This window comes from Lepidochelys kempii, chromosome 2, assembly GCF_965140265.1.
Source record: "Lepidochelys kempii isolate rLepKem1 chromosome 2, rLepKem1.hap2, whole genome shotgun sequence".
NCBI lineage: Eukaryota > Metazoa > Chordata > Testudines > Cheloniidae > Lepidochelys > Lepidochelys kempii.
The window spans coordinates 45784211-45801294 of record NC_133257.1 but is presented as its reverse complement, the minus strand read 5'-3'; the positions used below and the strand labels follow the sequence as shown (position 1 = coordinate 45801294).

The window sequence follows — 17084 nt, the reverse complement described above, 5'->3', positions numbered from 1 at the left end:
AACTGTGATGATTACATTTACGAGACCAACTGACAACACTCTGACACCACCACCTACTGTAAAGAACTCAAAGAAGACCCTTCAGCACAATTTACCCAGGAATTTAAGGATATCATCAAATCAGTTCCCAAACAACTCCAAGAGAAACTCTACAAACTCATCCCCCAGGAACGCACTCCAGGGACCTTTTACATGCTTCCCAAGATACACAAACAAGGGAACCCAGGCAGACCCATTATATCTGGCCGTGGCACTCTTACTGAAACAATATCAGGACTCATAGAAACCATCTTCAAACCACAAACCACACAAAGGGCCAGATTCCTTCAGGACACAACTGACTTCCTCCACAAACCTCGCAACATTAACAGCCTCCCTCAGAACACCATCCTTAACACCATGGATGTCACCTTCCTTTACACCAACATCCCTCACAAAGTCGACATAGCTGCTTGCCTCAAATATTTACAAGACAATAGACAACCCGCAGATATCTGCCTCAAACACATCACCAAACTCATTCATTTAATCCTTACCCATAACAATTTTACATTCCCCAATGAATACTTTGTCCAAACCATGGGAACAGACATGGGTACTTGGATGGCTTCTCAATACGCCAACCTCTTCATGGCCCACCTTGAAGAAGAATGTCTGGACAAATGTACCACTATACCAACAATATACCTGAGATACATCGATGATATTTCAATCCCCTGGACAGATGACTTAAACACCCTCATAGATTTCCACCTCAATGTCAACAACCACTATCCATCCATTTAAACTCTCACTGGAACACTCCCACACCAGTGTCAACTTCATGAACACCATGATTAGCTTCAACAGTGGAACCCTACAGACAACTATATACAAGAAATGCATGGATCATCACATCTACTTTCATAGATCCAGTAACCACCCCAAGAAATCTGTTATCTACAGCCAGGCACAGAATACGCTCTGAGGAGAAAGTCTGAGATTTACACCTTAACACACTCAAACCCGTGTTCACCAAACAAGGACACTCCACCAGAGAAGTAGATCACAACATGAAACAGGCAACCCAAATACCCCAAGAGGATCTGCATCAATACAGAAATAAAACCCTGTCCAACCGCACCCTTCTAGATGTCACCTACCACTCCACACTGGAACCCATACAGGGTGTCATCAAACAACTACAGTGTATATTTAATGGGGACTCAAAAGCTTGTCTCTCTGATCAGCAGAAGTTGGTCCAATAAAAGATATTACCTCACCCACTTTCCCTCTCTAATATTCTGGGAGCAACACGGCTACAATGACACTGCATACGTGGAATGTGTTACTGTTAAGGTTTGAAGAATGCTGTAGTTAAATTATAAGCCTCTGCTATCTCTCTCAAAGTGGCTTGCCAAAGAAATCTTTGAGGTTTCTATGTTTTCTTTGTTGACCCTTACAACAATCCATAAATTAGAATGTCCAGCAGATTATCAACAAAATTGCTTTTCTAAGAGTCTGAGTGCTACCCAGACTGACAAAGTACTGACTCATGGCCAACATAAACCTTGGAAAGGGTGATTGACATGTAAGAGGATGATTGCTTTGGCTCATCCACTCCAGCTTTCTGTGTCTCTTGTTACAACTAAGATGAAGAATGGAAGTCTGTCAAAGGAGGGTTCTAAGTGCACTCACCAGCTTTCCTAAAATCAAATACTGCTTTTGTTACTTCCACTGTCTTTTAGATTGCTCTAACATCCTCAGTAGCAGGAGGCTTTGGTGTCAGTTTATATATTGACTTCCTATCAAATAGAGGGTCTAGCAAAAAGATTCAGAGAATCCATTGACATCACTAGTGGAGAAAGACATTTAAAGTATCTTAATTATTTATTACTTAGTATTACCTTAGTGCCCGGAAGCCCCAGTCAGGATTGGACCCCACTGCATTTGGTTCTGTACTAAGAGAGAAATACATATTGGTCCCTTTCCTGAAGACCTGGGGATTACAGCAGATGAGAAGCTGGATATGAGTCAGCAGTGTGCCCTTGTTGCCACGTGGGCACTAGTGATACTGCCAAGAATGACCTTGAGCGGATCACTGCAGACTACGTAGCTCTGGGAAGAAGGATAAAAGAGTTTGAGGCACAAATGATGTTCTCGTCCATCCTCCCCGTGGAAGGAAAAGGCCTGCATAGAGAACGAATGCCTATGCAGGTGGTGTCGGAGAGAAGGCTTTGGATTCTTTGACCATGGGATGGTGTTCCAAGAAGGAGGAGTGCTAGGCAGAGATGGGCTCCACCTAACGAAGAGAGGGAAGAGCATCTTTGCAAGCAGGCTGGCTAACCTAGTGAGGAGGGCTTTAAACTAGGTTCACCGGGAGAAGGAGACCAAAGCCCTGAGGTAAGTGCGGAAGTGGGATACCGGGAGGAAGCATGAGCAGGAGAGCGCGAAAGGGGAGGGCTCCTGCCTCATACTGAGAAAGAGGGATGATCAGCGAGTTCTCTTAAGTGCCTGTACACAAATGCAAGAAGCCTGGGAAACAAGCAGGAAGAACTGTAAATCCTGGCACAGTCAAGGAATTATGATGCGATTGGAACAACAGAGACTTTGTGGGATAACTCACATGACTGGAGTACCGTCATGGATGGATATAAACTGTTCAGGAAGGACAGGCAGGGCAGAAAAGGTGGGGGAGTTGCATTGTATGTAGGAGAGCAGTATGACTGCTCAGAGCTCCAGTATGGAACTGCAGAAAAACCTGAAAGTCTCTGGATTAAGTTTAGAAGTGTGAGCAACAAGGGTGATGTCGTGGTGGGAGTCTGCTATAGACCACCGGACCAGGGGGATGAGGTGGATGAGGCTTTCTTCCGGCAACTTGCAGAAGCTACTAGATCACACGCCCTGGTTCTCATGGGAGACTTCAATCACCCTGATATCTGCTGGGAGAGCAATACAGCAGTGCACAGACAATCCAGGAAGTTTTTGGAAAGTGTAGGAGACAATTTTCTGGTGCAAGTGCTGGAGGAACCAACTAGGGGCAGAGCTCTTCTTGACCTGCTGCTCACAAACCAGGAAGAATTAGTAGGGGAAGCAAAAGTGGATGGGAATCTGGGAGGCAGTGACCATGAGATGGTCGAGTTCAGGATCCTGACACAAGGAAGAAAGGAGAACAGCAGAATATGGACTCTGGACTTCAGAAAACCAGTCTGACTCCCTCAGAGAACTGATGGGCAGGATCCCCTGGGAGAATAACATGAGGGGGAAACGAGTCCAGGAGAGCTGGCTTTATTTTAAAGAATCCTTATTGAGGTTACAGGGCCAAACCATCCCGATGTGTAGAAAGAATAGTAAATATGGCAAGTGACCAGCTTGGCTTAACAGTGAAATCCTTGCTGATCTTAAACACAAAAAAAGAAGCTTACAAGAAGTGGAAGATTGGACAAATGAGCAGGGATGAGTATAAAAATATTGCTCAGGCATGCAGGAGTGAAATCAGGAAGGCCAAATTACACTTGGAGTTGCAGCTAACAAGAGAGGTTAAGTTTCAGAGTAACAGCCGTGTTAGTCTGTATTCGCAAAAAGAAAAGGAGTACTTGTGGCACCTTAGAGACTAACCAATTTATTTGAGCATGAGCTTTCATGAGCTACAGCTCACTTCATCGGATGCATGCCGTGGAAGGGCATGGATGGGTTATCACCAGCAGGAGAGTGAATTTGTGTGGGGGGGTGGAGGGTGAGAAAACCTGGATTTGTGCTGGAAATGGCCCAACCTGATGATCACTTTAGATAAGCTATTACCAGCAGGACAGTGGGGTGGGAGGAGGTATTGTTTCATATTCTCTGTGTGTATATAAAGTCTGCTGCAGTTTCCACGGTATGCATCCGATGAAGTGAGCTGTAGCTCACGAAAGCTCATGTTCAAATAAATTGGTTAGTCTCTAAGGTGCCACAAGAGATGTTAAGAGTAACAAGAAGGGTTTCTTCAGGTATGTTAGCAACAAGAAGAAAGTCAAGGAAAGTGTGGGCCCCTGACTGAATGAGGGAGGCAACTTAGTGACAGAGGATGTGGAAAAAGCGAATGTACTCAATGCTTTTCTTGCCTCAGTCTTCACAGACAAGGTCAGCTCCCACACTGCTGTCCTGGGCAACACAGTATGGGGAGGAGGTGAGCAGCCCTCAGTGGTGAAAGAAGTGGTTTGAGACTATTTAGAAAAGCTGGACGAGCACAAGTCCATGGGGCTGGATGCGCTGCATCCGAGAGTGCCAAAGGAGTTGGCAGATGTGATTGCAGAGCCATTGTCCATTATCTTTGAAAACTCATGGCGATCGGGGGAGGTCCCGGACGACTGGAAAAAGGCTAATGTAGCGCCCATCTTTAAAAAAAGGGAAGAAGGAGCATCCGGGGAACTACAGGCCAGTCAGCCTCACCTCAGTCCCTGGAAAAATCATGGAGCAGGGCCTCAAGGAATCAATTCTGAAGCACCTAGAGGAGAGTAAAGTGATCAGGAACAGTCAGTATGGATTCACCAAGGGCAAGTCATGCCTGACTAATTGCCTTCTTTGACAAGATAACTGGCTCTGTGGATGAGGGGAAAGCAGTGGATGTGTTATTCCTTGACTTTAGCAAAGCTTTTGACACTGTCTCCCACAGTATTATTGCCAGCAAGTTAAAGAAGTATGGGCTGGATGAATGGACTATAAGGTAGATAGAAAGCTGGCTAGATTGTTGGGCTCAACGGGTAGTGATCCATGGCTCCATGTCTAGTTCGCAGCCGGTATCAAGTGGAGTGCCCCAAGGGTTGGTCCTGGGGCCAGTTTTGTTCAATATCTTCCTTAATGATCTGGAGGATGGTGTGGAGTTTTAGGTTGGATATTAGGAAAAACTATTTCACTAGGAGGGTGGTGAAGCACTGGAATGGGTTACCTAGGGAGGTGGTGGAATCTCCTTCCTTTGAGGTTTTTAAGGTCAGGCTTGACAGAGCCCTGGCTGGGATGATTTAGTTGGGGATTGGTCCTGCTTTGAGCAGGGGGTTGGACTAGATGACCTCCTGAGGTCCCTTCCAACCCTGATATTCTATGACTCCATCAGTCCCTCAATAAGGAGCTTGGGCTTCCTTAATTCCCAACCCCCCACCTTCAGTTGCCTGGGGAACTCTCCTTTCCTCCTGGCTTGGGTGCTGTTGACTAGGGGCTTATACGGTTTCTCCTATGGGCTCAGTCTTTTCTCTAATGAACATAGAATGTGTCCATGGGGATAGTTGCTTCAGAAATCATACAGTGAGGCTTCGCCAGCTCCCTCTGGACAAGGGAGCAAGCTGAGGCTGTATCCACAAGGCCACGCTGGAGTTTCCTCCTAGTCCCAGCCCAGCCACAAAACTCAGCAAAACCACAGTCCATATACAGGCAGTCCCTTTTTGTGTGTCTCTGTCACCCACACTAATAACATGTAACGGGTTGAACCCCAGCCAGAACTCCTTGGGGTTCTTCTTTCTTGCTCTCTACACCCCTTCCTGCTGTGTGTTCTCCAGTATTCCTCCCAAGCTCTAGACCCTTATACGGTTGTCCCTCTTTCCCAGAAAAGTCTGGCCCTGTGTATTCCTCCGTCAATTTCACAGCTGAATCCACTTTACCTGGTCGATGCCATCTAACCCACGCTCACAGGTTCTTGGGGAGGACTTGAAGGAACTGTTCTAGCCCTACAGCATCCATTATTTCCCCCACTGCTTGGGTATCTGGTCTCAACCAGCAGGTGGCCAGTCCATAAAGCCTTGGGTGAATGCCTGGGCCTGTAAACGCCCAGTCCACCTTGTGGATCAGAACTTCTGGTGGTACTTCTCAGTGGACAGACTCACCTGATCCAAGATGGTTGCCCTCATCACCTCATAATTCCTGGCCTGCTCCTCACTCATAGCCATATAGGCCGCTTGGGCTTCCTTTGCCAGATAGGGAGCCAGCCGCAGAGCCCAGGTTGCTCTGTCCCAACCTGCACCCATAGTGATCCTCTCCAAAGTGCCCAGGAATGCATCAGGGTCACCTGCAGGGCCAATCTTATGTAGTCCTAGGCCCTGTATCCAGGCATCATCCCCCACCATGGGACTCACCACCTTCTGTAGGAGCTGCTGCTGCACATTAGTTTGTTCCCTTATGAAATCTTGCAAGCTATTCTGTTGCTCTGCCTGCCAGGTAAGCAAAGCTTGCTTTTCCATGTTGGTGGGATTGTTCAAATCTTTGCAGGGTCTTCTGCATTTCTTCTTACTGTTTTACCAGCCATTGCAAGGTCTCCTCCATCATCCAGGCCACGAAACCTTGTGCTGGCGAAGATCCCAGACAAGCCCCCACATGTCGCAGGCTCACTTGCTCCTGCCCCTGCTCAAGTCCACATACTTCTCAGAGACCTTCAGGCTGATAAAACATCCAGTGCAGTTTATTTACAATGTTGATTCCCACCACCCTTGTACACCATTCAGCCTTATTCCCACAGACGTTGGGAGCCTTCAGCCCTAGAGGTAAGCGGGGAAGATCAATCTCTCTCTCCCTACTTCCTTTCTTTGCCTAGTGGCTTAATTAGCCTCCCAGCTCTCCGCCACCCCCTTTCTTCCCCCCCTCCCCCATTAGGTAGGTACAGTTCTTCTTAACGAGGTCTGTTCTGCAGTGTTTAATTGAAGCTCAGTGACCAGAAAGCTGGCTCAGCTGTTATTGCCCAGCATTCTCTCCCACCCTCCTCCCTGAGGGCCTATCCTTTCTTTAAAATTTTGTTTATTTCATCCCAATCCCAAACTGGGCACAGTTCTTCCTCGCTGAGGGTCTGTCTTCCTGCTCTCTTGGCACTTCTTCCCTGGAGTTTGGCCTCCTCCACAGGCTTCCTTTTTGATGCTTGTTAACTCTTGGCCCTGAAGGAACCTTCTTATTCCCTGCAGTGTCTGCAGGTGTCGGCCTAGCCCACCTACAGCTGTCCTCCCCTTTATAAGTTCCCGCTGCCTTTCCTTGAGCCCAGTTGGGCAGCAGGTAACCAGTCCAGATGCCCTTTGACTCTGCTCCCTTTATTGAAGGACCCAGTTACATGTGGCAACAGTTTTGCATACCAGTGAAATATACTTTTAAAAAAGATGTTAACAATCTCTGACCACTCCTGGCTTGATCCATGCTCCAGCAAACTTCTATAGTAATTGTGACATGAGCAGCATAATACTTTCTGGGGTTTCATAACAGAGCAGAGCTGTTGGACCTACATTAAGAATGAAAACAAAGTCAGTTCCGAGGTGCAAATCTTCAGCCTGGGCCTCTACTTCTGAAGGTGTAAAATTCCTTTTTGACATTATTGTGCCTCTGTAAATATGTATATGCGCTCTTGAACAATGTTTACACTTGCATGCACACGAATGAATGAATGAATACTGTTGCAAATTCTAACACTTGGGTACTGTCTAGTGTGCATGTGTAACTGACAGGACAGTCTGACTCCTTTTAAGAGTACCAATGTAGGAGTTTTTAAAGTGTGTTTGTACCTGTGAATCTGTGTTTGCATGTGCTCACTTGGAAGTTACTGAGAGGCCTGGCTGAAAAATGTGGCCTTTAAAACGTAATGCGCTGAATCACTCACTTAGCCTGGCTAAGTTTCCAACATATATTGCAATAGATGAGCATACGTTTTGTCAAAAGTTTTACAAATGACCTTTAATTATTAGGAGCAATCATGTTTACACATTCTGCTGATCGTTAAACCAGTTATAGAGTAGAATAAGTGTTAATTTATAATTCCTTTCCTATTTCACTGTGAAAAAGAACCCCTAGTTCATACTGCATGTGGCACTGTGTAAAAGGAGGCAGGTTTTTTAAAATGTGTGCAGTGAACAAGTTGTCATTAACTTGCCAACCTGGAAAATGAAATGTATAGAGCCTTGGCAAAAACCAAGTTGTGTTCAGCCTGAATAACATTGCTACTGTAGCAATGTATGTCATTACAAGGACTTCAGAAATGGACTTCCATGACCCTAAACTTGTTAGAGTGTCAGATCATTTGTGTTCTCAGAGGGCAAGGTAAAATTTTAATGGATAATTCAGTTTTCCTCATTTGCCAGTTCAGAGATGTCTGGCTGCAATCTCTAGTTATCGTTCTAATTTAAGCCTCTTGCTGGTAACTTTAAACATATTTATTCCCAATTAAAAATAATTATACAGCTTTATGGAGAGCTTAAACTAACTGTGTCTTTTGTTTCCTTCGTTGAAGAGCATATGGGTTAGTACCTATGTATTTACAGTTTGCTTTGCTGCTAACGTGGGACTATTGTATGGAGTTGTCTGCACTATAGTTATAGTGATTTTCCGCTTCCAAAGGTGAGACATCATTTGTTCTTGAAATGTTCTAGAAGCAAATCATTGTGACATATATTGCTCCACTCTCAGTATAGATGTACAATACACTGGGTTAAATAATGAAACCTCATTTTTTGTAACTAACAGAAAATTGTAGATATAGGGACACTAAAAATGAGTGATTATTTTTATAATGCCCTAACTACTAAGTACAATAATGGCCTTGAAATGCACTGCTTGGAGTGTCTTAATGCTCTTATAAAAAGGAATGTATACTTACAAATAAAAAGAAAACCAGTCAGACCGGTACATTTCCTGGACATTAAAGAATTCTAAAACAGTTTCATAACGTGAAATTATTTTATGATTTTTTAAAATAATTACAAATCTCTATGACACATAAACCAAAGCTAGGGTAAGATCAATAATAAGATCAATACAAATTTCCTGCCATTAGAGCCTTTTTTTGCTCACTGAAAAGTACAGGGTATCCGGCAAGCCTTCGTTACTGAGTGTTGTCATCAACCTCTAGCTACTGTACTGAAGGAGATGCCAGCTGACATTCTACACATTTTAAAATGTTGTAATAAAAACCAATAGGAAAACCATTCCAGTGCCTAAAGAAAAAAAATCCACACACTGAAAATTCTGTGTATAAGTTCCAAAAAATAAACAATGGGAAAAAAACTACAAATAGCACATATTAATATGTATTATTTTCACAGTGCAACTAAATAACTATGCTTAGGTTTTGAATAAAGGAAAATATTCTTTGAGGTCAGTGATCATCCCAATGCTGGTAAACCAATGAACTTATAAGTTACCAACCCCATGTGACGGGTTGCCAGCATGCATGCAGAACTTCATTGAAGTTAAGTACAGTATAGAGAGCCTGATTCAATGCATGTTGAACTAATGGGGCTCCTGCTGGGTATGGGGTCTGTCCTTCCAGAATGATTTGCATGATGCAGGATTAGGGTGAAAATAGGATAAAAATGCTCAGTGATTATAATTACAGTAGATGACTTCTGATTGAATTAATCAGTGCAGTTTTGGCAGCCTCCTGTTTGAGATCCACTGATGACCAGCACTGCATAACAGCTAGAAATTACTTATTAATGAACAAAATGTACATGTTTGGAAAGTCCTGTTAGTAAGGAAAAGGCCAAATTCTGATTTCAGTTGTATCTTGTGACTGGGTGTTTGGTTTTCCACAGGGGGGAATTTGGCCCAAAGTTTGGCCATAAGTCTGAACCAACACCAACTGAAGTCAATGGGAGTCTTTTGAATCAGGTCCCATGTGATCATCATTGTAATAAGGATGATGAAAGGCAGAAGGTCCCCGAGCCCTGAGGGACGACTGGTGCCTCCCATGCTGGCCAGGGCATGATCTAAAGGGGAGGTCACGTGTCCCCCCACCTGCCAACCTCGCCCTGGGGCCACCACTCTCTCCCAACCCACATTACCTGTAGGAGGAACACTCTGTCCTCCCACTGCACCTAGCCCCTCTCCTCCCCCACGGCAGGCAGGAGCCCGGGGGGGAGCAGGAGGGAGCCGCTTCTAATGCTGGCTCCTCCTGGTCACTGCTCTGCAGCCCGCAGCTGCCTGAGAGAGCCTGGTTGGGGAGGCAGCTTCTGTTCCCTGCCTGGGCTCGGCTGCCGGGAACCACTGCTGAGTGAGCCAGAAACGTGCTGTGGGGAGGGAGTCTCTAGCTCGCTCACCCCACAGGCACCTGAAGCTGGGCAGTGCGTGGAAGCCACTTCCCCAGCCAGGCCCTCTCAGGCAGCCCCAGCCCGCCACACTGCAGAGCAGTCTCTGAGTGGCCGGAAGGAGCTGGTCCTGTCCCTTCCACTCCTGGCCTCCCCGCCCCTTCCACTCCCTGGCATCTGGGGCACTTGCCCTGGGCCCCCCACCCCACCTCTTCCTGTCCCCGCTCCACTCCCACGCCACTGCTTCCCACCATGTTCGGCCTCCCCCCCCTTCTTACTGCCTCCTGTCCTGCCCCTCCAGCACCTCGTGCACATCGCTGAACAGCTGTTCTGCAGCGGGCAGGCTGGAGACACTGTGGAGGAGGGGACGCGCTGATCGGCAGGGCCCGCTGCTGGCAGGAGGCGGAGCAGTGGCTTAGCCAGGTGGAAAAAACAGGGGGAGCGGAGATTAAAAAAAAAAAAGGCACCTCCCCCTGGTACTCACCCAGCGGTGCTCTGGGTCTTCAGCAGCACTTTCGCGTGGGGTCCTTCACTGGCTCCTTCACACTGTAAAAGGCGCCAAAGAATTAAAAAGGCGCCACTTGGGGTTGGTGAGGGCCTAGCTACGCTACTGGGAAGGAGGGCACCACCAGTGGGTGCTGAGCACCCACTATTTTTTTTCTGGGGGTGCTCCAGCCCCAAAGCACCCTTGGAGTCAGTGCCTATTAATATAGTATCAGAGGCATAACAGGAGTAACATTTACATAATTGAAGATTATTATTTTTCAAAAAAGTCCCATTTTTCTTATTTTAAGATTTCTGTACTTTTACTTTTCAATTTAAAGTAATATACTATAACAACTTTTCAGAATTTAAAGAGGCTACAGAACCAACCTAAGCCCATCTAGCATTTGTACACCTGAAGGATATTTTTCCTAGTAACTGGCTGTCCTGATTTTTATAGAGTGATTACAATATGAAATGTACTTTAAACATGCGAAAATATATATAGCAATTCTATTGTTAGAACACTGTAGCTCTCTATGTTATATTTTAGGCCTGTATCTCTACCTACCCATATTCAAGATTACTGATGATCTGCTTTACAGCTTTTCTCCCTGTATTGCTTACAGAGCAAAGACACTGAGTTTGAAAAATATGAAAGAAGTGGAAAGTGAATTCAAAACAGAAGCTGATTGTGTAAGTGTACTCTTCCTCGATTCTTCTGTCCCTTATTAATCTATATATTTTTTATCTCCCATAGTTTGTTACAAAGGTTATAAGAGTAAGTGCACTCAAAAAATTACAATTACATGGCCATTTTTAAAACCAGTGGAAATATATGCCATGGAGATCTCGTGCTTTGGGTCTCTTTATGGGTTTCTATTATGTATGAAGAATATAAAGTTTATGTAAAAAATTAAGGGTTCTAGTCAATGGTTATCTTTGGTTCCATGGATATGAAATTCTGTAAATTTCAATTTATGGAAGCTCATCTTCTGTTGGAGTTTGTCTCTCATGGGAAAAGCTGCCTGAGTCCCACAGGTTTGGGGGGATCTACTAGTGACCAGTGGTTTCCAAACAGTTACTACTTGTCTCTTTCCTTCTGTTTGATTTTCTATTTCTCTGCAACCCTTTGGCACTCTGTATGTGCATGTGCCCCTTCCCAGCCATGATTCAGTCCCATCTGCTCATCCTGAGCCTGATTTTTCACAGTGCACCCACATGTGGTGGGAAAAGGGAGGTGGGTTGCATGGAGCTGGCACAGACCACTTTAAACACCTCTCAGCCAAGATCACCTTGGTCAGGATGCACTTGAGAAGTAGATGGAATGATCCTACCTCAAGAGACTGTTTTCTGAACTTGCATTCTCACCTGTCTTTTATCCTCCCAATCACAGATTGCAAATTTTTTGCTTATTTTCCATTATAGTTATGATTACTTTGTATTACAATAGTTCCTGTGGGTTCCAGGTGAGATCAGGGCTCCATTGTGCCAGGTACTCTACACATACAAAATCAGAAACACCCTGCTCAAACAGACAGACAGACCAAAAGTTAGATGGGAAACAGAGGTGCAGTCAGGGGTTCTATAACAGTTTTTATTGTGTCAGTGCTTCGAGCCATTGATCCAAACTGTAAAGCCTGTATATAATGGAAACCACTTCAAGCCAGAGGATGTGGCAGCACTCCCCTCCCCCTCGCTTCTCCAGTTTGAGCACCTATGGGTGCAGTGACATGCCCAAAATCAAACAGCACGTTAGTGGCTGTGCTAGAAACAGAGCCCATCTCTCCAGATTCCTAGTCCAATGCCATATCTAATAAACCATTCTGCCTCTCACAGTTTCTGCTGTGTCCACATGACTTTTCAAGTATGCATCCATCCAGTCTTCTTAATAGTTCAGTTAGCAACATGCCTGACAGTTATTACCTCATTCGTTTCAGAGTAGCAGCCATGTTAGTCTGTATCCGCAAAAAGAAAAGGAGGGCTTATGGCACCTTAGAGACTAACCAATTTATTTGAGCATAAGCTTTCTTGAGCTACAGCTCACTTCATCAGATGCATTCAGTGGAAAATATTTTGAGGGGAAAGATGTTTCCAAGTGGGCTCTTTCCCTGTTCTTTGTGTAACACTGGTGGTGGCAGCATAAGGTCCAAGGACAAAAGGTAAAAGTTTGTACCTTGGGGAAGTTTTAACCTAAGCTGGTAAAAATAAGCTTAGGGGGTCTTTCATGCAGGTACCCACATCCGTACCTGAATGCATCTGATAAAGTGAGCTGTAGCTCATGAAAGCTTATGCTCAAATAAATTGGTTAGTCTCTAAGGTGCCACAAGTCCTCCTTTTCTTTTTACCTCATTAGTGAGACTCTCCCATTCAAATCATTCATTTTTTGATATCTGAATTATGTCTTGAATCTGGGTTATCTTGGACTAAAAAGTTGAGAGTTTGCCCAAGAGGATTTACTATTTGGCACGCTGAAACATTTTGAGTGACAAGGCTGAAAACAATGGTAAGCGAGAGGGAGGAGGATTCTAAAACACTAATTAAAAACAATGGTGTGACACCTGTCCCAGTTGTTGATTATTAGATCAAATTTCAGTATTAAGAAAAAAAAGGTAAAGGAACTTTGTTAGAGTTACATGACCCAAAATTTGATCTATATTTCTTTCTCTTGAAAAATATTTTTAAAAATTCCTTATATCTCCTCTTTTCTCCAAGTCTCTGCTTTAGCTCTCTTTTTTCCTAAATCACCAAGAAAGATCAATTCCTGAGAACATACAACAACAAACTAGCATACACACAGTGGAGGGAATAAAGTTTTAGTAAGGAAGCAGAGTTCTCAAGATTTTATTGCAAAAAACAAAAAGGAAAAACATTTTCAAGATTAAGAAATCTGCCTTGGCACATGCCTTTTAACTTAATTTAGAACTGCTGGGTTGCAGTTGTTTACAGTGAGTTTTTAAATGTGTGAATGCTGGAGTTGTTGAGGCTCCCCTTGAAAATGACAACTTAGAGATAAACAGGATACTTAAACATGAAAATATGCAAATTTAATCAGCTGTCATACTATCAAGGTACTGTGGATTTATAGGGATTATTCCATCAATAAGCAAACAGAAACTTCAATATGGAAAAAAGATTGAGAGAATGCTTCTCAAAAAACATATGTGAAACATGTCACATCACAGACACTGTTAAGATCAAACTCTTGCCAAAATGTATCTGGTGCTGAGTAATGGATGCAGCAGCTGTGGATGTCCTTAGGAAACTAGTGAATAGGCTGCTTCAAACAGTTTTCTTTCCTCGGGAAGGATACATTGTAAAGGATCTCAGTTTTTCTCAGAATGATAGAGATCAAATTTTGAAATGCATCCAGAATGCAGATAGAACTAAACCAGATCTGAATTTGTCACAGTTCCCCTCAACCATGTCCTGAGGAAAAGTTTGATTTTGACAGGGTCTTCTGGTTGGTATTCTTGGACTGGGAGGGTTTTGGCTATAATGAAATGCTAAAATGTATTATACTGTTCAGCCACTAGGTAGTGCTGTGTGTAACATATCTTATTTAAGCTAACCTCAGCCATTCTTAAGTTTCAGAGTAGAAGCCGTGTTAGTCTGTATCCGCAAAAAGAACAGGAGTACTTGTGGCACCTTAGAGACTAACAAATTTATTAGAGCATAGGCTTTCGTGGGCTACAGCCCACTTCATTGGATGCGTAGAATGGAACATATAGTAAGAAGATATATGTATATATACATACAGAGAAGGTGGAAATTGCCATACAAACTGTAAGAGTCTAATTAATTAAGATTAGCTATTATCAGGAGGAGAAAAAAACTTTTGTAGTGATAATCAAGACGGCCCATTTAGACAGTTGACAAGAAGGTGTGAGAACATGGGGAAATAGATTCAATATGTGTAATGACCCAGCCACTCCCAGTCTCTATCAAACCCAAGTTAATAGTATCTAGTTTGCATATTAATTCAAGCTCAGCAGTTTCTCGTTGGAGTCTGTTTTTGAAGCTTTTCTGTTGCAAAATTGCCACCCTTAAGTCTTTTACTGAGTGGCCAGAGAGGTTGAAGTGTTCTCCTACCGGTTTATGATTCCTGATGTCAGATTTGTGTCCATTTATTCTTTTGCGTAGAGACTGTCTGGTTTGGCCAATGTACGTGGCAGAGGAGCATTGCTGGCACATGATGGCATATATCACATTGGTAGATGTGCAGGTGAACGAGCCCCTGATGGCATGGCTAATGTGATTAGGTCCTATGATGGTCTCACTTGAATAAATATGTGGACAGAGTTGGCATTGGGCTTTGTTGTAAGGATAGGTTCCTGGGTTAATGTTTTTGTTGTGTGGTGTGTGGTTGCTGGTGAGTATTTGCTTCAGGTTGGGGGCCTGTCTGTAAGCGAGGACTTGTCTGTCTCCCAATATGTGAGAGTGAGAGATCATTAAGGAAATTATCTCAACATTATCTGATTCTCAAGTATTATGATGTGAACAAACCCACAGTGGCCAAGGTTGATGCAAGCAGCTATGGCCTAGGTGGTGTATTGTTGCAACAACATGGATCTGGGTGGAAGCCAGTTGAAAGTTGCTCACACACACTAAACAGAAGCAGAAAAACTATGTGCACAGATTGAAAAGGAGTGCCTAGCAAACGTATGGGCATATGAGAACTTTTACAGATATCTGTGCAGATTGGATTAATTTACACTTAGATCATAAACCAGTGATCAGCAGAAAAGAACTGGATTAAGTGCTGTTGAGATGCCACCATATATTGAAAAGGTCAATTCAGTTTAATACAATTGCTAAATACGTTTCTGGGAGAAATCTAATAGTAGCAGACACTCTCTCATGGAGCTTAGTATTGTACTCAATTACTCATGAGCTCAAAAATTATGTAAAGGATGTGGATGCTATGGACTCATGGAGACCAGCGTCAGAAAAGTACACCTGCATTTTTTCATGTTCTGTGTGTATATAAATCTCCTCACTGTATTTTCCACTGAATGCATCCGATGAAGTGAGCTGGAGCTCACGAAAGCTTAAGCTCAAATAAATTGGTTAGTCTCTAAGGTGCCACAAGTACTCCTTTTCTTTTTAAAGAATTATGTATACTTTTACAACAGGCCTCACTCAGTTTGAGAACTGCTGGGCCCAGAATCTGGTGACTGTGTTTGTGTCAAATTGGATGGAGAAAAAGGATAGACAACTACAGCTGTAGTAAAGAAAAATAATTCATTGCCAATATCCTATGCTATTGAGAACAACAGACTTGGAGAGTTCAGTAGAAACCTTCAACATCTGTGGCATGTCCCTCAAAAAGAACAATCAACAGAGCAAACTCTATAGATGGTGGATGTGGAACAAGACGACGACGACTTAGAGATTCCATACCAACAGCAGCCAGTCAGTGCAACTAGTGGACAGTCAGACGATCAAGCTGTGATGCGTTTGGGTCATGTAACTAGATAAGCAGTATGATTCAGAGACTAACAGACTGATCCATATTGAACTTCAAAGACAGCATGATAGTGTAAATTTTATAAATGGTAGGAATGTAGAACTTAAAGGGACAGATGTAATGGAATACTAAGCTGTACCATACTGTTCAGTCTCTAAGTGGTGCTGTGTATAACATACCTTCTTCTTCAAGTACATATCCCTGTGTGCTCTCAAACAGAGATTGCAAAGTAGTATTTGCAGGCCTGCTCCCGCACAAAGCAATGCCTGCTCTAAACGAGGGAATATAGGAAGGCACGAGCCCATCACCACTCTGTTCTCAACTGCCTGTAGCATGAGATGGAGAGTTCTACTGCCTGCTGTATTCAGCATCCCACCTTAACTTGTGAATTGTTGTTTTACTTATTTGTTTTAGTAATTTTGTTCTTTTAATTAATTTCATTATACCTTTATTTCCCTTTATTTTGTGTTGGTCAAGGGGGGGTCAAGCTCCTTCCTCTTCTCCGATTTTTTGTGTTGGAGCATAATTGTGCCCAAGACCTCAGGGTTTAAGACCGATAAGAGTTGCCACAGGTCCTTTCTCTGTCCGTGTTTGAGGGGTCTATCTGTGTTTGAAGGGTAGAGCCAAGAAGGCAGATAGGATAGACTTAAGCTTATACTAATGGACCGTGCCTTAGCTCCTGGAGGCCCTCTTACTCTGTACATTGACATCTATGTCAAAGACAGCCCAGGTCACTGTTGCTGCTTCATCTGCAGCTCTGGACAATAAGACTTCAGAAAAGAGGAAATATACCTCTCCCAACTTGGAAATAAAGAATGGGGTAGATCATCGCACATGACCCACTCTCGGGAGACCTCTCGTCCCCGTAAGGGTACAGTAGAGGCTCTGAGTGAGTTTGGTACTGAGGTGTTGGTACTGAGAAAGAAGCTCCACTTGAATGTGCCTACCAAAAGAGCAGCTAGTGCAGTGGCACCATCTGCTCCCTGGCAGCATAGTGAGACACACAGGGCTACCATTCATGCCAGTATTGGTATTTTGTAGTACCTCTGAAAGAGACAGGACACTATAATAATCTTGTAATGCGGAAGCCTCTATCTCACCACCTCATACTGACTCTAACTTTGGGT

At 43.8% G+C, this 17084-nt stretch overlaps 1 protein-coding gene across 5 annotated transcripts in view; it reads left to right on the top strand.

Annotated features, from left to right (window-relative positions):
• Positions 1–17084, top strand: part of SLC26A7 (solute carrier family 26 member 7) — a 795003-nt gene that overhangs the window by 78601 nt on the left and 699318 nt on the right. For 4 of the 5 annotated variants that reach the window (XR_012157133.1, XM_073330602.1, XM_073330601.1 and 1 more), the window contains 2 exons: positions 8210–8316; positions 11093–11183. Coding sequence is in view for 4 of the 5 variants with exons in the window: in XM_073330602.1 (XP_073186703.1) it covers positions 8210–8316; positions 11093–11183 (198 nt within the window). In the remaining variant the exon portion in view is untranslated. The remainder of the gene's footprint in view (positions 1–8209; positions 8317–11092; positions 11184–17084) is intronic. The other variant, XM_073330600.1, reaches the window with a different exon arrangement.